The 22,446-nt window shown below is 41.2% G+C and overlaps 1 protein-coding gene across 1 annotated transcript in view; it reads right to left on the minus strand.

Annotated features, from left to right (window-relative positions):
* The window catches only part of PPEF1 (protein phosphatase, EF-hand calcium binding domain 1), a 152,134-nt gene that overhangs the window by 44,808 nt on the left and 84,880 nt on the right, over positions 1-22,446 (minus strand). The window contains exons 11-13 of the mRNA XM_011940215.1: positions 20,978-21,024; positions 4,106-4,272; positions 851-887 (exon numbers count right to left, since the gene is read on the minus strand). Of these exons, the coding sequence (XP_011795605.1) occupies positions 851-887; positions 4,106-4,272; positions 20,978-21,024 (251 nt within the window). The remainder of the gene's footprint in view (positions 1-850; positions 888-4,105; positions 4,273-20,977; positions 21,025-22,446) is intronic.

Below are 22,446 nucleotides of genomic sequence, written 5' to 3' on the forward strand. Positions count from 1 at the left end.
CCAGATTACACTCAGATGCTTCCCTCCGCCCTCCCTCCTACAAAAACCACAATCAAAGCTCTCAACCTCCTACAAAAACCACAATCAAAGCTCTCGCTTCCTCTGCCTTCTTTTTTTTTTTTTTTTTGAGACGGAGTCTCACTCTGTTGCCCAGGCTGGAGTGCAGTGGCGCGATCTCGGCTCATTGCAACCTATGCCTCCCGGGTTCAAGCTATTCTCCTACCTCAGTCTCCTGAGTAGCTGGGATTACAGGAACATGCCACCACGCCCAGCTAATTTCTATATTTTTAGTAGAGAGAGGGTTTCACCACGTTGGTCAGGCTGGTCTTGATCTCCCGACCTCGTGATCTGCCTGCCTCAGCCTCCCAAAGTGCTGGGATTACAGGTGTGAGCCACCGTACCCAGCCTTCCTCTGCCTTCTGACCAACTCTGGTGCTTCCCCACGCGGTTCCCCAGGGTGGCGTGTAGTGCCCCCCTTTTCCAGAGAACTGTAAATAAAAATCTCTTCCTTCATGACAGTCATTTCTATGTCTGCATGTTTTACCACACCTAAGTAAAACAAATCCTTGGTACCTTTAAAGCAATGAAATACCTATCTATGCTAAAACTTACACAAAACTCACAATGAAAAAGTGTGGCTTAATCCAGAAAGAAAATATAAGACTCTACCGTGGCCAGGGCTTCCTGCTGTGCTTGTATTTTATTGGCATGCATTCTGACTAGCTGGCCTATCACCTTTCCTAAAGCATCAATGTGGTCTTTCTTGGCTCTTTTTAAATTTCTCTATAGAAACAGCAAAATGAATACTAAAAAAAAAGAGAAAAAGAAAAAGAAAAAAAGTATGTCTTACCTTATATTTATGCAAAATTTCTTTCGTGAAGCCATACCTAAAAAAAATGGGATTTAAATGATTTGATTGTTGATAACGCCTACTTCCATGAGTCATGCAAAAAGGGGAGTCCTTGGCATCTCAGTATCACAAGCACCAAGAACTCAAGAAACCAGAGTTCAGTTGGAAGTATTACTTACCTGAGTCTTTGCTACACATGACTGGAAAGCATAAAAGCAACCAATGACATCATCCCTACCCTCAAGGAGCTTATAGTATAGCTGGGGAAAGAAGATAGATTTCTATGAAACAATTGTAAGACAACTTAAGAAATATGTGGTAGGCACAGGTTGTGTAAATGCTACAAGTATGCAGAGAAGCATGCTGTGGTAGCTGGGGGAATCTGTGTGGGAGAAGACTTTTCATTTAGATAGAATTTCTCAGACATCCTATACAGTAAATGATTGGAAAATCAGACATCCTATACAGTAAATGATTGGAAAAAAAGAAAAGACTGAACAAAGATAAAGGCCTAGAAGGTTACAAGTTGGCTTGGCATGCTCTCTCTGATATAGGTCCCATAATGGTATTGAGGGTTTTAATAGAAAGTGTCAGGAATCTTAATGCCTGAATAGCAGTAGTGAAGGGAGATTCAATGATGACAATATTTCTGTTACTTTTCCTTGCTTTGGGATAACAGTAAGTGCACTTAATATCCAACACTGTGAAGATGAAATGCAATACACTCACTCTAGCTTTCCATGGAAATCATGTCACATCAGACTGCTATAGTGTAACGTTATGTTTTCTGAGATGAATTCCATCCTGTACTCACCAAAGGTGTCCACACTGTTTAATCCAATGGACGCCTTGTAGTCCCCACTTTTCTTGCCCTCTCTGAAACACTAAATACAGCTGACTCTACCATCCTTCTAGAAAACTTTTCTTCCCTTGGATTCTGTGACCATAAACTCTTTGGTTTTCCTCCTGGCTCTTCTGAGCCTCTTTTGCAAGCTCTCCTCTACCTCACCTTAAATGTGGTAGTTCCTTCAGATTCCATCCTTGGCTCTCTTCTCCCCTCACTTTCTCCTTTGGGAATCCCATCCCTGCCCAGGCTTTCAGTTATTATCTGGTGTCAATACCACAGGATGATGTTCCAGGCCACACTTCATTTCTGATCTCTGGACACGTATGTACACTCAACTGCCTACTCAATAGTACCTCAAACCAGCATACCCCAAACTGAATTCATCATTCCCCCTCATCCCAACCTGTATCCTCTTTCCACACATTCCCAATATCACTGAATGATGCACTGTACCCCCAAACTCAAGCTGGGAACCTGGAGGTCATCCTTAATTCCCTCCTCTCTCTTTCGTTCTTTTTTTTTTTTTTTTTGAGATGGAGTCTCACTCTGTAGCCCAGGCTGGAGTGCAGTGGTACGGTCTTGGCTCACTGCAAGCTCCGCCTCCCAGGTTCACACCATTCTCCTGCCTCAGCCTCCCAAGAAGCTGGGACTACAGGCGCCCGCCACCACACCTGGCTAATTTTTTTGTACTTTTTAGTAGAGACGGGGTTTCACTGTGTTAGCCAGGATGGTCTTGATCTCCTGACCTTGTGATCTGCCCACCTCGGCCTCTCAAAGTGCTGGGATTACAGGCATGAGCTACTATGTGCGGCCGATTCCCTCCTCTTTCAGCTCCCCCATATCCAGTTACTGAGCCTTAAATCATCATTGCCTAAATTCCTCTTGAATCTATTTCTTTGCATCTCCATCACCACTACCCTAGTCTAAATGAGAACCCATTATCTATCCCTTTAACCTTCAACTACTTCCTAATTGACCGGCGTGTATTCACTCTTGCCCCTCTCCAACTCTCTCCCCCTACTGCATTTTAAAACACAAATTTTATGACATTCTCCAGTGACATTCTGTTGTTCTAGGAAGTCCTTCCAAATTCCTTTGAACCATCCAATCATTTCTTATTTCTCCAGCCCTATCAGGCACCACCCTGTCCCTCAGTCTATGCTCCTGCCCTCCTGAACTTCTTTCACATCTAAACAGTCTTGTCCTGAGCTCTGCATAAGTTGTCCCCTCACTGTGGGACACTGTTTCCCATTCCCCTCTATGGCTCTTTCTTGATTGCCTAATTCATTCTTCAGCTGTCAGGCTAATGCCATATTTCTATGGGGGAACCTTCCATCATCCCTCAGACAAGGTTGGATTCTCCCTTTACAAACTCATCACACTTGAAAAACCTGCTCAACATGCGTCTTCCCTGCTAGATGTAAGCTCTATGAGGGCAGGGGCCATGTCTCCTTCATTAACCATTATAGACACTAGATAAATATCATAGGCAATAAGGATAAACAGCATGCCTAAATTAAAGTATTGCGCTATATTATATATAATGGGCCTCTGATAATAGTCCTGGGATTTTTTTCCTTCACAGTTTTAGCATTTGCTTCCATACCTTGAGAATTAGAATGGAAACTCTGTACTCAAGCCAGGTGCCAAACTGCCCCAAAGACAAAACTAATCAGTTGTTGAGCTTTATCAAGGCACCCAAAAGCCCAGGACCAAAAGCATGAGACATGCCATATCTTCCACTGTCCTAGAGCAAACTGATTTCTGTTTTTCATAAAACAAGAGATGTTTTTAAAAGAAGAAGGAAAAAATAAGGGAAAAGGGAACATTTGTCATCTAGTGCGCCTTCCAGCAAAGATTCTTAAACCATCTAACCAATCTTTATTCCTCAAGTTTCCGGTGAGTTAGATAGTTGAAATGCTGTGTTTGTAAATATGTTTATGTGAAACAATGCCAGAAGCAATTACCATGCCATAAAACAATACACGCATCGGTGAAAAACATGGAACTAGTTTCTGAGACAATATCTGAGGCAAGCCAAGAGTAGTAACAGAACTATTCCATCCAAGTATGCTCGAAGAACCTTCCACACCTCCAAACCCGGCCTCACACACCTATCCAACACACAACTTAGCCTGTGAAGGTCGGGCATGGGAGCAAGAGAAAGAACATAATAGAAGGGAAAAGAATGGACAGAACTGGAAGAAAAGATAGAAAGGGAGTTTCAGGGCAACTGATACTCAGCAGACGAATGGGGGTGGTGAAAGGGGTAAGAACTGAAGTCCTCCTTGAGATCCCCCTCATCCCTCTTCCAATACACTCACTTGTATCTCTGTTAGGAACTAAACATGACAGCATTTTCCAGAGTGCAAAACTTTTAAAAGAGAAAATCTAAAGGCCTGGGTTACCTCAGATTCATCATAAAATCTTCATGGTTCCCTCTGTTCAAGTGCAGGTCATTGGGGTAGACAAGAAAACTCACACACAGGATCATTAGGATCTCTATGGAATACTTTCCTCGATCTACAAAGTCACCATTAAAAACATACGGGTTGCTCTCTGAGGGGAGACCATTCTGTGGAAGGAGGAGAAGGGAAAAAACAAGGAATTAAAAGAATATACTTTTAAAGTGAGGCTGTGTACATAACATCCCTGTTAATATGGAGAAAAGAGGCTGAGTCAGATTATTCCACCAGGAAAACTCTCCTCTCTTGCCTGAGCCAGTTTTACTCTTCCAGGACAAGCATCTCCTGCAAAGGCCCTGAAAGTGACAAATCTGCTTGGGAATGGAAGATGCCAGGAAGGATGGGGTGGTGCTAATTCTACCCACCACCTACTATGAGTTTCCTCTGAAAGGAGCTGGTATTTGTCCTATCAAATATGACTATTCTCAACTCTTCCTTCTCCTCTGAAAAGAGGGAAATTTCTACCCAAGGAAGAACACCAAACTAAGAGCCAGAAATATTTTATTCTAAGGGGCCCTATGGTCAGCTCCTTGGGGCTGTGATTCCCCCAATTTGCAAAATGAGGATGGCACTACATCCCTCCCCAGATCACCTGGGAGAATGGAGATGAAAGCACTCAGGCAAGTGAAGGGTGCTGTGTGATGTGGCTGAGCAGGTCAGATGTACTGCCAGCCAGCAACTACACCAGGTGTGCAGAGCCCGTGTATATTCTCAGTGATCACTGACCGGGCCATATCAGTTTTTAAGTATTTTTAATATCACTCTTGAGTATGAGATAATACTTTAAAATATAGTGTTAGCATGAAAAGCAGCAGAGATCAGAACAAAGGTCTGGTCTTTAAAATAGCTACTAATTCATTTAGTCTTATACTATAAAACTCTAAGACAAAACAAACATATGTAACATGGTTACATTCTCTCGATGTCATGTTTGATAGGGAGAGGGCCATTTCCCTACTGCATGGCTTCTACTGCATAATAAGACAAATTCAAATGTTTTAAAAATATATTACAAAGAGACAAATTTAACTACTCATATAAAAATGCATGTCCTCCTTCAAAAAGGTTACCTTCGCCAGGCATGGTAGCTCATACCTTTAATCCCAGCACTTTGGGAGGCTGAGGCGGGCAGATCACTTGAGGTCAGGAGTTTGAAACTAGCCTGGCCAATGTGACAAAACCCCATCTCTACTAAAAATACAAAAATTAGCCAGGCGTGGTGGTGTGAGCCTATAATCCCAGCTACTCAGGTGGTTGAGGCAGAAGAATCGCTTGAACCCGGGAGGCAGAGGTTGCAATGAACCAAGATTACACCACTGCACTCCAGCCTGGGCAACAGAGAAAAGACTATGTTTAAAAAACAAAAACAAAAAAAAAAAGAAGAAGAGAGAAACAAAATGGCTACCTTCAGGAAATAATACACATATTCTAGTAATAGTAATCTTTTTCAAATGATTTTCAAATTCCTGTTTCGTTAGATTTCCAACTACATTTAAAAATCTTATTACTTTATACTCCATATCCTATTATGTATACACATTTTAAATTGCTCATATCAGCATAATAGAAATAATTGAAAAAATATAATACAGGTTATAGCATATAATTTAGGGATTCTAGAAACCATTTATACAATGTAACATGTTCTGAAGGCAATTGCAAACAAACAAATAAACAAGCAGTGGCATAGTGTGATAAGAAGGTGAATTCTCTGGTCCAGGTCCATTCATTACCCATGTGTCCTTGGGCAAGTGATGTAACCTTTATGAGCTGTAGTTTTCTTATCTGTCAAGTGTGGATGATAACTTCCATACTTACCACACAGGGCTATTTTGGAACTCAAATGAGAACATGTGTATAAAATTGCATTGAAATGGTAAGGCAACATACAAATTAAGAGACTTATTTTATTATGACCAAGTTATTTCTAATTCTAAGATTCCAATATTTTCTTTCTTTCTTTCTTTCTTTTTTTTGAGACAGAGTTTCACTCTTGTTGCCCAGGCTGGAGTACAATGGCGTGATCTTGGCACACTGCAACCTCCGCCTCCCAGGTTAAAGTGATTCTCGATTCTCCTGCCTCAGCCTCCCGAGTAGCTGGGATTACAGGCACCTGCCACCACGCCTGGCTAATTTTGTATTTTAAGTAGAGATGGGGTTTCACCACTTTGGTCACACTGGTCTCGAACTCCCGACCTTAGGTGATCCACCTGCCTTGGCCTCCCAAAGTGTCGGGATTACAGGCATAAGTCACTGCACACAGCGCCAATATTTTCTTATGTATTAATTCATATAACCTTATTCACACTGGGCTTAGTGTAAACCAGTTGCAAAAATATAGGCTATTGTTCATCAAAATGTAAAGAAGGCTGGGCACGATGGCTCACACCAGTAATCCTAACACTTTGGGAAGCCGAGGTGGGTGGATTGCTTGAGCCCAGGAGTTCAAGATCAGATTGGGAAACATGGCAAAACCCCTTCTCTACAAAAAGTACAAAAAAATTAGCCAGGTGTGACGGTGCACACCTGTAGTCCCAGCTGCTCAGGAGGCTGAAGTGGGAGGATCGCCTGAGGCCAGGTAGGTCGAGGCTGCAGTGGAGCTGAGATCACACCGCTGTATTCCAGCCTGGGTGACACAGTGAGACCCTGTCTAAAACAAACAAACAAACAAACAAACAAACAAACAAACCACAAAGAAAGGGGGAAGGATTCTGCATCTCTGATCTCTGTTACTCTTCCTTCTCCCAGCCTTCAGCTGTCTAGGGTGAGTAAGCTGGAGGAACCAGAGGACGGTTGAAGGACTCTGTTGGTCCAGGTCTGAAGGGGGCTAGAGTAGCAGCAGCAGGGAGCCCTGGGGTGAAAACATGGAAGAACTAGGCCTGAGGGAACTGTGGACACTTGATTAACGGGGTGGCTCTGCCTCAAAGCGTGTGTGTGGTCTTGGTTTGGAGGCAGGGGAAGCTGAAATGTTGGATCCTACTAGAAAAAGTGTAGGAAGATGTCTTTCACATCCCTGAAACGAAAAGAACAGATCACTTGCATTTAGGGGTACCTAGAAACACAGAGACTTCTTTTCACACTCGATGCAGGTGTAGAAACTGTTGTGCCTCCAACTATGGGAAGGCTTAACCTAGCTTAAGCAGAAAATAGAAAACGGAAATAAGCTAGTACCTAAGAGGATCCGGCAACTAGAGAGAGACAGACCAATCAGATCTACTAAAGCAGATGGTTGCTAATAAGACAGGACTACTGGAGGAAACAGAGAACTAGTTTATTTTTAAAGTAATAAGAAGAACATACAAGAAAGAACAAAAACGTATTAATTCTTGGCATTAAGAATATACTATACAAACTTAAAATATCAGTGGGTTGGCCGGGTGCAGTAGCTCATGCCTGTAATCCCAATACTTCGGGAGGCTGAGGTGGGTAGATCACTTGAGGTCAGAAGTTCAAGACCAGCCTGGCCAACATGGTGAAACCCCATCTCTACTGAAAATATAAAAAAATGGCCAGGTGTGGTGGCACACACCTGTAATCCCAGCTACTAAGGAGGGTGAGGCTGACGCAGGAGAATCACTTGAACCTGGGAGGTAAAGGTTGCAGTGAGCTGAGATTGAGCCAGTGCACTCCAGCCTGGGCAACACAGTGAGACTCTATCTCAAAAAAAAAAAAAAGAAAAAATCAATGGGTTAAAGGTAACTAAAAGAAAGAATGGTGGGGAAAACACATTATTGACCTGAAAGAGCAAGCAGATGAAAAATCTCTCACACAGAGTAAAATCAAAATGATGAAAGTCAGGAAGAATAAATAAGAGACTAGCATTCAAAGCCAAGAGACTTGATTCCAAAATCAGCAAAAAGGAACAGATGAAGAGGCAATAATTACAAAAATAAGAGAGAACATTTTCTATGGTTAAAAAAAAAGACTTCAATTTGAAGCTTGAAACATGACTTCTACGCACAATTGATGGGGCAAAATCCCTACTAGCTGGCAAAAAGATCAGAAGAGGCCACGGAGAAAGAACGAGTTACAAAAGGAAAATAAATCAGCCTAGCATCAGACTTCTCATCTATAGTAGTGGGAGGTAGGAGATGGTAGAATAAAATCTACAAATTAAAGAGGAAAAAGGACTTTGAATCAAGATTTCTACAGTGGCCAAGACATTAAGTTCTCAGGGTGATACAAAAATACTAGCAGATGTGTGAGAGATCAACCATCACCAACAACATAAATGCTCAGGGTGAAAGACAGACATGCAAATATGTAGTATTTAATACCACGAAACAGCTAACATATATCGATTGCTTGTTATGTACCAGGCACAGTTTTAGGTGCTAGGAACACAGAAGTAAACAATACAAAGTCCCTGTATTCGAGGAGCCTGCATTCACAGAAGATAGCATCCACATGCCCCACTGAGGAAAACGCTCAACAAAACACTCTAACTAAATAACCATACTAACAATTAAAAGTCCTCAAGCCAGGGAAAGATCAAGAGGGAAGAATACAGATGTGAACAATGAATCATTAAATATATAATTATATATAAATCAATATGACAATATGAAACTTGCATTTAAGTACTAAGCAAGGCTTCTAGAAGTAGAAGAGACATGCTATGAAGGAAAACCTAATAATGGTCAAGAACTAAAAATATGGTATGAGCAATAGCTAGGATTTACAGGGGAGGTGAGAGGAGAAAAATAAAATGCTCTAGAAATCTTAACTGAATGGGGGACATGGAGTGTGTAAACAGAGAAAGAGAGAGAGAGAGAGGATCACAGTGGAAGAATAAAGTTATAGCTATTTGAGAAATACACACATACACATTATTTACTAGAAATATCAGAAGTGGGAAGGTAAGCACTAGTGAATGGAAAAGCAGAGTAAAAATTCCAAATAAAACAATAAAAAATAAAACTTCACCAAAACAGCAAAAAGGAAAAGGGTGAAACAAAGTGAAATAGCAAAGTAGAAGGAAAAATTTCAAATATATCTGTTGTTATACTAAGTGTGAATGGGTTAAATTCTCTCATTAAAATACCAAGATTACTAGGCTGTGTTAAAATACAAAACCCAGGTATATATTGTTCATGAGAAATATACGTTAAAAAGTAGATAAGAGAAGGTTAAAAACAAGGTAGATGCAACAAAAAGAAAGCAAGAATGGAAATGTTAATACTGGGCAAAGTTTGAGTTTAAGAGTAAAGTTCTAAATAGGATCACAAAGCAACATTATGTCATAATAAGAGGCACTTTATGAAAAAAATACAACTCATGAACTTGTATTCAATAAACAAAAGAACTCATTTTTGCTTCATATATTTAACTACTAAATGCAAGAAGAAATTGTTTAAAAATATACAGTGTGTTATTCGGACTGAATTACTGCTTTACAATAATGTCCATAAATTCTTTGGCTCTCTGTTTACAAGGTGAAGCCTTATGTGCCTCCTCATGAGTGCAGGCAAGACTTACTGACTTGCTTCTCATGAAGAGAAAAAAAAAAGCAAAAGTGATGCTGTGCAACTTTGGAGACTAAGTTATAAAAGACACTGTAGCTTCCTGCATGCTTTCTTTCTTGGATCACTCACTTTGGGGAAAGCCAGCTGCTCTGTCACAAGAATAATCAGGCCGCCTTGTGGAGAAGCCCATGTGGCTGTTCTGCCAACAGTCAGTGAGGAACTGAAATGCTGTGTCTACAGCCACATGAGTGAACTATCTTGGAAATGGGTCCCCCAGCACAAATCAACCTTTCAGATGACTGCAGCCCTGACCAATAGTTTGACTGCCACCTCATGAGAGATCCTGAGCCAGAATCCATCCAGCTAAGCTTGACCCAAATTTCTGACCCACAGAAACTGTGAGGTACTAAATGTTTATAGTGTTAAGTCATTAAGCATTGGGGTAATTTGTTGCACAGCAACATATAATATACATATTTAGGTATATATAATAGAAAAAATATGGGAAAATTGAATATACAACCAATAAACTTGATTTAATAGATATATGAAGAACTTTGTGTATTACAAATAAGAGAATACAGCTGATCCTTAAACAACACAAGTTTGAATTGCATGGATCCACTTATATGTGGCTCTTCTCCCTCTGCCACCCCTAGACAGCAAGACGAATCCCACCTCTTCCTCCTCCTCAGCCTACTCAACATGAACATAAAGACTTTGGTGATGATCCACTTCCACTTAATGAGTAGCAAATATATTTTCTTTTCTTTAATATATATATATATATAATATATATTTTTGTTTTTTGAGAGAGAGTCTTGCTCTGTCGCCTACACTGGAGTGCAGTGATGCAATCTCGGCTCACTGCAACCTCTGCCTCCCAGGCTCAAGCGATTCTCTGTAGATTCTCAAGTGAACCCCTGCCTCAGCCTCTGTAGTAGCTGGGATTACAGGCCTGTGCCACCATGCCTGGCTAATTTTTGTATTTTAAGTAGAAATGGGGTTTCGCCACATTGGCCAGGCTGGTCTCGATCTCCTGGCCTCAAGTGATCTGCCCACCTTGACCTCCCAAGGTGCTAGGATTACAGGCATGAGCTACTACACCTGGCCTAAGATTTTCTTAATAATATTTTTTTCTCTAGCTTACTTTATTGTAAGAATACAGTATATAATGTATATAACATACAAAATATGTGTTCATCAACTGTTTATGTTATTGCTAAGGCTTCCAGCCAACAGGAGGCTATTAGTTGTTAAGTTCTGGGGGAGTCAAAATTATATGTGGATTTTCAACTGTGTGGGGAATTGGTATCCTTAACCCCAGCACTGTTCAAGGCTCAACTGTATAATTAATTTTTTATATGTCCGTGGAGCTTTTATGAGAATCAGTATCATACTTGACTTCAAAGAACTCTTCAGAAATTCAAAATAAGAAAAATGTCACAGGATACATTCTCATAAAAATGTGATTAGAAAAAAAGTCTAGCTCCTTGAATTAAGATTCTTGGAAATTAAAAATTACCATCTTAATAAGTATTATATCAAAGATAAAATTAAAAGCAAAATTACAAGTGCAATAGAAGGCCTAATTAAAACTAAAATCAGAAAAGATGTGTAGCCTTAAATACCTTCATTATTAAAGATGCTCATGAAAGACGGTATTCATCTTAAGAAATTAGAAAAAGAACAATAAAACCCATCAAATAAGGAGAAGAGCTGAAACTAAGGAAATAGAAACGAAATAAAAAGGATAATTTGGGTTTATATAAACCCAAATTTTATTGGTTCTTTCTTTGAACCAATTTTATGATTTCCTTGAAAATCATCAATTTCCTGGCAAAACTGATTCAAAAGAAGAGGAAAACATGAACAGTGCACTGGCCCCATGTGGCTTTCTAGCAGAACTCTATTTCAATTTTCATGAGCAAATAGTTTTAATGTGACTTAAACCCATGATGCCCAACCTTGACTGCACATTAGAATCACCTGGGTGACTGCAATGTATAGCCAAGTTTGAGTTTGCAACCCAGGGATTCAAATTATTATAAATAAGAGAAAAAGATGAAAATCTCTCTAACTCATTTTATGAAACCAGTATAACCTTAATTTCAAAATTTGAGGAAAGCATCCAATGGTCTAAAATTATATTTATTAGGTTTGAATGGTAAACACACTTTCTATTGCGATGACAGATTTTCTTGTTTTAAAACCTCTTATCTCCAATTAAACCAGAATTTGTTGTGGGTAAATTCTTTGCTACCTCTGTGACATCTTATTTCACCTCTACTATGAGCAAAGAGTAACGAATGTCTTCAGTTAAACCTCGTTTTAAGCCCCAAATAGTAATGGTCAACTAATCTATCCACCTTATGCAGCATGCAGCACACTTGACACTAAACAAGTTTTAACCTTTTCAGAAAACCTTCAAGATTTTCTTCAAGAATCTCACACGTCTTCAAGAGATTAAGACTTGTGATAATAAAGCTCATTCAACAGAGTAAGTCACCATCTCTGAAAGTGATTCTAAAAGGAGTCCTGAATGTATACTGAACTCCTTTCAGTGTTAAGCCCCTCAAGACAACCGCATCAAAGAGGGCAAGACTCATTTGGATGTGTAAGATCTGCCCTGTTGTTCCAGGATTAGTCATATTACTTTATATAGTTTGAGTTTGAATCCACTTTAGTCTTAGAGTAATAAGGGAACTAAAAAGCACACAGGATGATGAGGAACTAGTCTCCTGGGACGTGAGTGTCTAGGATATTTCGGCTTCCGGCTACTGACATTCCTCTGGGTTTCCTTCAAAGAAGCAAAACCTCATGCCATAAAATATGCTCCACCCAGTTCTAGTAAATGAAACCCTCTGGCTCATGCTGCAGCTAATATGCAACAAACCATCTATGACATGGTGATTAAGTTGACAGATACAGAAAGTCCAGAGTAGCTACAACTCTCAACTGCAGTCAGATGACCTGTAGCGGGAAAAAATAGCAGACCATAATTAATTAACTTAAACAGAGACAAAAACCAGATGTTTCCCTACAGTCTCGCCTATTTCCTACGGAAGCATTTTACAACAGACATCTGGAAGTTATCCCAATAAATTCGGACATTTCCTGAAGGCACATCAAACAATAAGTTCTGGTCAACTCCACGTTAATTTTTTTCTTCTGCAAACCCTATTTCAGAGGTTTATTCTGATTGTAACATACTACCTTCACCTCAAAAGGAAAAAAAAAATTGGCCACTGTGGCAGTGTGAAGCATTTCAGTGATAGAAAATAAAGAAAATGTTTGACTACCTTCACAGCTGGATAATTATGGGTGTAAGGGGTGGAGGATGGTGGGGAAGAGAGAAAGAAAAGGAAAACAAGGCAGCAGGGCTTCCCCTGGATAGCATTAGGATGGTACCCACAGGGTTATGAGGTCATTAGCATCTCTCTGTTCACATGCATCTCTTTTTCAGCGACAGGAGGTCGCCACCCACGGCATCAATTTAACAAACTAATTTGGTGATACTTGATCTAAAATTTCAAGCTTTCTATTCAATGAGGGAAAAATATCTTGTAATTTTACTAATGCTGAGGCTCTGAATGAAGTATTTCAAATTGGTCACTCTAAATAAGCAAAAGGGCTGATTAAAATTAACCTTTTCAGAAAATAAAATCTAAAAATATGACCTAACTAATGATATGTAAATTGCTTCACTTGATGATAAAATCATATTTGAAGCCATGTAAAGTTGAGATGCCCTTTTAGCAAAGGTCTGTTGTGGTTAGGAGTCTGGTACCCAGCGGGGAAGAGTCCTTTTCAAACCCAGATGCGATTCTGAGCTGAAAATGTTTCCCTTAGTATTAAGGTGCTAGCTGATACAATTTTTAAGGACAACCAAATATTGAAGAAATCAAAATCTCAAAACAATCAATGAAGAACAATAATTGCTATAAATCCCATCATTTATTGTAGGGCACTACAAAAAGTGTGTGAGAATAAAATCTTTCATGATCCTCCAGAACTTCCCTTCATGATTAAGGCATCACTAAATTACTAAAATTCTTTGAAGAGATCGTCAGAAATGTCATCTCTTCCAGAAAGTCTTCCATAAGGTTAGGTGCTCTGCCAATGGGTTCTCTTAGAGCTCCATGCTGATCCCAATCATAACATGTCCAACGCTGAACCATCTTGTCTTTTTATCAGCCAACCTTCCCCACTAAACCGTGATGTCTTTGGGGCCAACAACTGTGTTTTAGTCATACTGTATTGCCAACCCTTAGTAGAGTGCCTCATTCACAATAGGTGTTTCATAAATCTATGTGAAATCAACTTTGTATTCATCTTTGTATGGTCCTTTAGTTTTTATATGATACCTTGAACACTATAGGGACCAGATAAAAGTTTACTGAATGAATACATTAGTAGACAGATTCACTTTTGCATATGGTGAGTCTGAACCAAACCAACCACTTGGATGAAAAGAGTAATATGATGAGGCCTCTCAGTGACCCTACATTAGAACTGTCTCTCAGGCTGTGCCCTTGGTTGGCTTTGGGCCAGCCCCAGCCTTAGAGCCTATTCATGCTATGCTGTATAAAAGAACTGATGAGGAAGAAAGTGTCTAGCAAACCACCAATTGAGATGAATTAAAATTTTGTCTTAATTCAAAGCCTGAGGTTTTCCTACTTACTCTTTTGAGTGATGGAGAGAATCAGTTAGTCATAGTATAACATAAACTTTGGTCACTTATAGCTCCAAAAATCTCCAACAGGATGTAGTTTGCCAAACTATTCCCCACAATTCAAGATCTATTGCTCTTAAAAACAATAGTAAAATAAAGATAAGTGAAAGCACGGCCACTAACTACTTCTAAACAAAAGATTAGGAGCCTGTAGTTACACTGATGTGACTCAATTGTAGCTTCTACCAATGAACCAGAGTCAGGCATGACATGTAATTGGGATTCAATCAGTTGTTGATGAATTGATTAGTACAAAGTATTACAGTGAGAAACAAAGACCATCACAGAAATTCTACCATTTCCTGAAGCAATCAAGTGATTGCTTAGGTCATAGTTATGCACCTCCTGTAATCTGAGCAGGCAACCTTCGTGTGTGATGCTACCAAGAGAAATCCACCCCTCCACCCCCATCACCGCTCTCCTCCTTTGAGATGTACTTCTTCCTTTCTTCCTTATCTATTTTTATGGCCCATTACTCTTCTTCTAACAAAGCTTTCTCTTTTTTCATGCTCTCTCATCCTCCTATGCCTAAGACCCAATATCCTCATTCGTACTATAAGCATTGCTTAAATGGATTTTCCAGATCACTGAAGCTTATTCCTTTGAAAGCTAAAATGCCTTTAAAAATTACTTTAACCATTTTGGTTGGAAGTTTTTAAAATGTGCCATTTGCTCCCTTTACTACTACTACTTCTTTTTTTTTTTTTTCAGATGGGGTCTCGCTCTATCGCCCAGGCTGGAATGCAGTGGTACAATCTCGGCTCACTGCAACCTCCACCTCCTGGGTTCAAGCGATTCTTCTGCCTCAGCCTCCTGAGTAGCTGGGACTACAGGTGTGTGCCACCATGCCCAGCTAATTTTTGTATTTTTAGCAGGGACGGGGTTTCACCATATTAGCCAGGCTGCTCTTGAACTCCTGACCTCATGATCCACCTTCCTCAGCCTCCCAAAGTGCTGGGATTACAGGCCACGCGCCTGGCCCCCTTTACTTCTTAAGAGTATATACCTTATAACTTGAAACTCTCTTGACCTTGCAGGCTCATCAGTCTAAACATCCCCTCAGGCACGTCTGAGAAGGCAAGAACTCTCCTTCCTACACTCCATAGCTCCAGATTGCTGAGTATTAGTATTTCAGTTTTTTATCTCATTTTTGTAGTTCCGTCTTTTAATTTTTTTTTTTTTTTTTTTTTTGAGACAGAGTTTTGCTCTTGTCGCCCAGGTTGGAGTGCAATAGCGAAATCTTGGCTCACTGCGACCTCCGCCTCCCAGGTTCAAGTGATTCTCCTGCCTCAGCCTCCCAAGTAGCTGGGATTACAGGCATATACCACCATGCCAAGCTAATTTTTTTTGTATTTAGTAGAGAATGGGGTTCCACCATGTTGTTTGGGCTGGTCTCGAACTCGACCTCAGGTGATCCACCCACCCCAGCCTCCCAAAGTGCTGGGATTACAGGTGTGAGCCACTATGCCCGGCCAGAACTTTTAAATTTTCATTGCTGTCATTATCTCTGACTTTTCCCTCTTCCCCTCCCACTCCCTAATCTACTGTGGGGTGGGTAGCCAGACAGGCAAACTCACATGAACCTTGTGTGAGAGAAGGTTTTATTGACACTGGTTCATGGGTCTTTGAGTAAGGGGCCTAAGGCCTGTCCTGTGAGTAGGGTTCACTGGATTCGTGTCAACAATTTCAAGCGTTCAGAGACCCTTTTTACTTTAATTCTGGGTTTGGGACATATGAGTGGTAAGTGAAGGTAAGTAAAGTAGACTGAAGTTTGACATCGGGATAGGTGGGTATCACTGTCATTTATATTTATACAGAAACACTGTTTCCAGAACAGCTTGTATTCATGCTTTTAGGCTGCAGTACATTCACGCAAACTATCATCATTCTGCAGTTAAACTGCAGACAAAAATAAAAGAGACAGAAAAGGGCAAAATGCTGACTTCGGTAAACCCAGAGATCATCAGATGGCCGGGGCTTCCTCAGATATCTCCGTGTCCCAGTCTTTGATTTTCCTGCTTTTAACTTAGGACATTCTTTTGCTATAAGCTAAGCGACCAAGCACCATCACCCCCAAGCGCTACACTACCTTTCCAGTTTTGTGTGTGTGTGTGTGTGTGTGTGTGTTTTTTAGACAGTTTTCCTCTTTTCCCCCAGGCTGGAGTGCAATGGCGCAATCTTGGCTCACTGCAACCTCCACCTCCTGGGTTCAAGTGATTCTCCTGCCTCGGCCTCCTGAGTGGCTGGGATTACAGGCACGCACTACCACGTCTGGCTAATTTTTGTATTTTTAGTAGAGATGGGGGTTTCATCATGTCGACTAGGCTGGTCTCGGACTCCTGACCTCAAGTGATCCATCCACCTCAGCCTCCTAAAGTGCTAGGATTACAGGTGTGAGCCACTGTGCCCGGCCTTTTTCCTTTTTCTAGATAAATGAAAGTAATGTATTTATTCACTTATTATAAATTCCTTTAAAATAATAATACAGTTTCCGGGTTTTCTGCTGTACCACTGTTGAAAATACTAATGATATTGTTGATCAGCTATTTTCCCCATTGCTTTATCATTGTTGCTGTTTTCTTCTTTTTTTAAACATAAACTTTACCATGTACATTTAAGGTATAATATATCATGATGTTACAGAATACATACATATAGTAAAAAGGTTACTATAGTGAAGCAAATTAATATATCCATCATCTGACATAGTTACCCATTTTTTGTTTTTTGTGGCAATAGCAGCTACAATCTACTCATTTGACATGAATCCCATATATGGTACAATTTTATTACCTATAGTCCTCATGTTGTACATTAGATCTCTTTTCAGTTTCTTAAAGTGGAAACTTGCTGTCATCAATGGCTCTTCCCTTGGTTTCCCCCCTTAAACCAGGCAGTTTCAAGATTCTGGTGTATGTGGTTCATTCCATGTCCAAGATGCATTTTACCTTCTTCTCACTCGCGCCTGCCAGAATTCTAATCCATGGCTCTTGTACACTTCTGTTTTCCAGACATCCCTCTCACCTCTCTACCCAAATCCATCCCAAATATAATAGTGCCCTAGTCTTTCATCACTGGGCTAGCAATCTCCATTTCCTTAGCACTGTCATTGGTTAGCTCTCCAAATATATCTTGCTTGCATTTGAATGCTATATTTTCACCTTTAGTTCCTTTTATAGTACTTCTTACCACCCACCTCCTCCTGTTCAATCTTTACATTAGCACCTTCCAGTTTTATATGCTCCATATAGTTTTGCAGACAGAATTAAAGAAATACGTTAGAATTCTCTTTTCTCATCTGTCTACTTCAGAGTCCTATCCCTGATCGCACTTTCATACGAAATAAAGAAATTTTCTTTTCTAAACGCCTTGGAATTTAGTGACTACCTTCCAGATTTAATCTACTCAACTATTTTCCCTTTGATGTATTTCCCAAGCCTCTAGACAAAGAATGACCAGGTTTGTCGTTGTTCTCCACATACCCCGCCCCCTCCTCCTTCCTCACATTGTAATTGTCAACAATAGCCGGACCGCACTTCTGAACATTTGGTGAGGAGCTACCTCCCAAGTTAAATAAATCCCATCCCCCGTCCATCCTTCTACCTCTCCCACAGCATTCCAGTGGAGCCAACAGAATCTCCATTTCTTGGTCAGTGAAGCCCCTTCCACCCTGAACTTATTCAGAAAGCCTTCTATCCTCCATAGGCCTGGACTCCTTCCAGAGCACAGGAGCACTCCTAACGCCTGCAGCCCTTCTGAAGGAAAGGACCCACCCCTCCCCAGGACACCTGCCTCAGGCCCAGGAGCAGGGGAGGCTCCACTTGCCCGCAGGGCTGCTCACAGAGAAACACCCCACCACCCTCCTTTCAGGCCCATGACCTCTGACTAAACTTCCTTCCCCTGCTCCTCATGTGGGTCCATGTGGCGCCCCCTACTGTTGAACACACCTGCTTTCCAGGTCCTTGCCCACCTTATCCCCAATATTCTCTTTCACTGGCTTGGGCCGCCCATGTTCTAGGCTCCACCCCAGGGCATCCCTTGCCCTGGGACTGCTCCCCCTGCATTTCCCACCATCCCACGGCCCTCACTGCAGTCAGCCTGCTCCCTGACACAGTCGGTCAGCATTCCAGTCCTACTATCCTCCTACTTCTCCCAGTTGACTGGCCCATCCTGGCTTCTCTTCCTTCCCTACCCAGCTTGGATTCTGTGGCTGATGTCCAGAATTGCTCTTTCACCAGCCCCCTCGGGTCCCTGCCAGCAAACCTTTGCCTGGACTTCCTACACCAACCTGCTACTTGGAACACCTCCTACTTCCCCCGACTTCACTCTCTGTGACAGTCACACTCTACATCCTGGCTTGGGCCTGCTGAAGTCTCAGTGGAACCTCTTCCTAGGTGCTGGCTCCACCCACTCCTGGTTTGGCCTGTCCCCTTCCCTTGCAAGCTGCTAGTCTAATGCATGAAGCAAAAACCTTGTATTTCTACATAATTTATTATTTAAAAAATGCTTTTGGATACTTATTTTATCCACAAGACAACCTCTTATGGGGTGGAAGCTCAAGATAATATTGCAGCTGAAGAAACAATGCAGTTCATGGAGGTTGTACGGCTCACTCAAGCTCTCACAGCTTCAAAGAGTGGAACTGATTGGTCATCAAAATGTGGCGGGCCAAGTCTCACTAACGCAGGCCTCCATTGCAACTGTTTCAGTACTGACTGAGGGGTTCAGTCAAATATCAAAAGCTGAAAGAGCCAGCGCCCTATACAAAGGCTGGAATGTAGCAAAAGCCCACCAAGAGTTTTGTCTAGGCCTGTCCTGGGCCTTAAAGCATGGCAAGATAACGAAGGAATTCTTAACCGGACCTATTTAGGATTAAACAAGTTTTACTGGGGGTCTGAAGAAACTCCACAGGCCTCCACAGACAAGTTTATTGGGGGTCTAAAGGAACTCCCCAAACCTCCATGATTTAGCAGGAGACAAGATAAGGGTAATCGCCCCAGTACCTGGACCCAGTTAAATTAAGTAAATTTACTGATGCTCTAGAGGAAGGTGTTCAGGACTCAGACCTTAGTTATAGATTAAAAGAAGTTAATCACTTATGTTTTTAGATGAATGCACACTTACACGTACATATATAGCTTAGAAGGTATATAAGCACTGGAAAACTTTGTAATTTTGAGTTGGTCTGGTGATAATTTCCAGGCCTTCTCCCTGTAGCCAGTTACAGAAATAAAAACTCTCTTCCTTCCCAGTTCATCTGCATCTCGTTATTGGCCATGAGAAATAGCAGCCCGATCCTCAGTTTGGTCCGGGAATAATAATGTTAGAGGCGTTTGAACCAGCGCATGCAAAAACCGCAATTACTTTTGCACCAACCTAATAAAACAGTTGCAGTAAAGAAGCCGGCTAAAACCCACGAAAACCAAGATGGCGACAAGCGTGACCTCTGGTCATTCTCACGGCTACACTCCCACCAGCACCATGACAGTTTACAAATGCCATGGCAACCTCAGGAAGTTACCCTATATGGTCTAAAAAGGGGAGGCATGAATAATCTACCCCTTGTTTAGCATATCATCAAGAAATAACCATGAAAATCGGCAACCAGCAGCCCTTGGGGATGCTCTGTCTATGGAGGAGCCGTTCTTTTATTCATTTACTTTCTTAATAAACTTGCTTCCACTTTGCTCTATGGACTCACCCTGAATTCTTTCTTGTGCGAGATCCAATAATCCTTTCTTGAGGTCTGGATCAGGACCCCTTTCTGGTAACAATAATAATCAGAATATATTTTCTTTCAACCCATCTGAGAAACCTATGCTATGCCCAATTATTTGGCATGCTAGTTGTGGGGATAACAGGGGTAGGTGAACAATACATGCATTAATCAAAAAGAGACACTCAGAAGACCAGTGTAAAGGGGTAACCACTGTGAGGGCAGGGACCTCAAGATCAGTTTTCTATATGCAGTCAGTCGTCCCTGAAGCAAACATTCAGGCTGCAACTCTTGGCTTAGAGACAGAAAAAAATCCAATCAAAGAGATGCAGAGAAACTCCATGCCGGCCAAGCAGTTTTGTGCCCTCTGTGCTGGCTCTCACAAGCCAAATGTAATAAATGAAAAGGAGGCACAGCATTGGAAGAGCAACTGAGCCCAAGGATGGCGAATCAGGGGAGAAAAGAGAGCATGCTGGAACTTATTCCTTATTATAGGCAACTCCACTCACGCATAATTAGTGTGCACTGGAAGAGAAGACTGGTATGTGACATGATCATCCCTGAACAAATAAAAATAAAACAGACTGCATCCCTCCCCATCCTGTACCATCTAGACATTTACGATGTAATAAAGACAATATATACAATCAGGTACAAATCCTAATGGATACATAGACCACAATAATGTCGAATGAAGACCCAAATTAAAATTTTAAAAAAATTTATGAGATGTGTGTTAAAAAAAAGATACGGCTTTACAAATCTTTGAGCCTCCTGGTTAAAAACTGTAACATTATATCTGTATTTGTACATATCTCTAGTAAAACTAATATTGTTGTCTGCCCTAAGACAGCCCTCCCCCAAGAAAAATGCTAATATTTAGCAAAATCATCATTTACCTTGTAGAAGATCATAAAAAGATCATCCAGTTTCCCATGCAAATCACCTGCAGTGCAAATGAAAAATCAGTATTCAGTAGAAAACAAGATACAATGCCCATTTTGTTATAGACTTTTAAAAGTGAAATACTGCTGATCCACCCCAAGTGTTCTCAGGGCATTGGGTTTTTATCCCATGACGATGTTAATTTGACAGGAAATTTGTCTCCATAGCACTCTTTTCTTCCTCTCCTATAGTGGGGACAGTATCTAGTGCTTCAATGACCTGTTCACTCCAGTCATTTGAACAGGGCTTTGATCACTCTGGGCCAAGCACTGTGCTAAGGGTTTTACATGAATTATCTAGTTCAATCCTTACAACCACTCTGTGAGATGGGCTTCATCTTCATCATTCCCATCTTACAAATGAGGCTCAGAGTAGTTAAGTAAGTTATGCAAAGTTACTCAGCCATCAAGTATCAGAGCAAGAATTCAAACCCAACTTTAACTCACTTCAAAACTCAAGCTCGGCTGGGCGTGATGGCTCACACCTGTTATCCCAGCACTTTGGGAGGCCAAGCAGATGGATCATTTGAGCCTAGGAGTTCAAGACCAGCCTGGTCAACATGGCAAAACCCCATTTCTACTAAAAATACAAAAATTAGCTGTGCATGGTGGCGCATGCCTGTAATCCCAGCTACTCGGGGGGCTGAAGCATGAGAATCGCTTAAACCCGGGAGGTGGAGGTTGCAGTGAGCTGAGCTCGCACCACTGCACTCCAGCCTGGGTGACAGAGCAAGACTCCATCTCAAAAAAACAAAAAAGCAAAACAAAACAAAAATTGAGCCAGGTTTGGTGGTGCGCACCTGTGATCCTAGCTACTCAGGAGGCTGACTGAGGTGGGAAGATTGCTTGACCCTGGGAAGTCAAGGCTGCAGTGAGCTGTGATCATGCCACCACACTCTAGTCTGGGTGACAAAGTGAGACCCTGTCTCAAAAATAAAATGAAAAACAAAATCCCCTCAGGCTCTTAGCGATTATTCTGTTCACTCACACTGTAATCCCTAGGAGAATAGCAACAGTATCTATTCTAGTCAGCATTGAATCCCCAAGTGCCTACCATAGTACCCAGTGGATAACACACACTCAATAAATATATTTCTTGGCTAAGTACATAGCTTTTTAAAGCCATGTTTTCAATATACTCCAGCAGTAGCATCTGAAATTTAAACATTGTGAGTAGATAGTTGACATTCTTTGATGAGACACAGAAAAAAAATGAAAGCCAACAAGGGGAAATCATATGAGTATCTGAAGCCATTAATTAAAAAATAAGGCCAGGTATGGTGGCTCGCGCCTGTAATCTCAGCACTTTGGGAGGCCGAGGCAGATGGATCACTTGAGGCCAGGAGTTCAAGGCCAGCCTGGCCAACATGGTGAGACCCTGTCTCTACTAAAAATACAAAAATTAGCCAGGCATGGTGGTGCGC

The sequence above is a fragment of the Colobus angolensis genome, unplaced genomic scaffold (assembly GCF_000951035.1).
Source record: "Colobus angolensis palliatus isolate OR3802 unplaced genomic scaffold, Cang.pa_1.0 Scaffold188, whole genome shotgun sequence".
NCBI classification, from domain to species: domain Eukaryota; kingdom Metazoa; phylum Chordata; class Mammalia; order Primates; family Cercopithecidae; genus Colobus; species Colobus angolensis.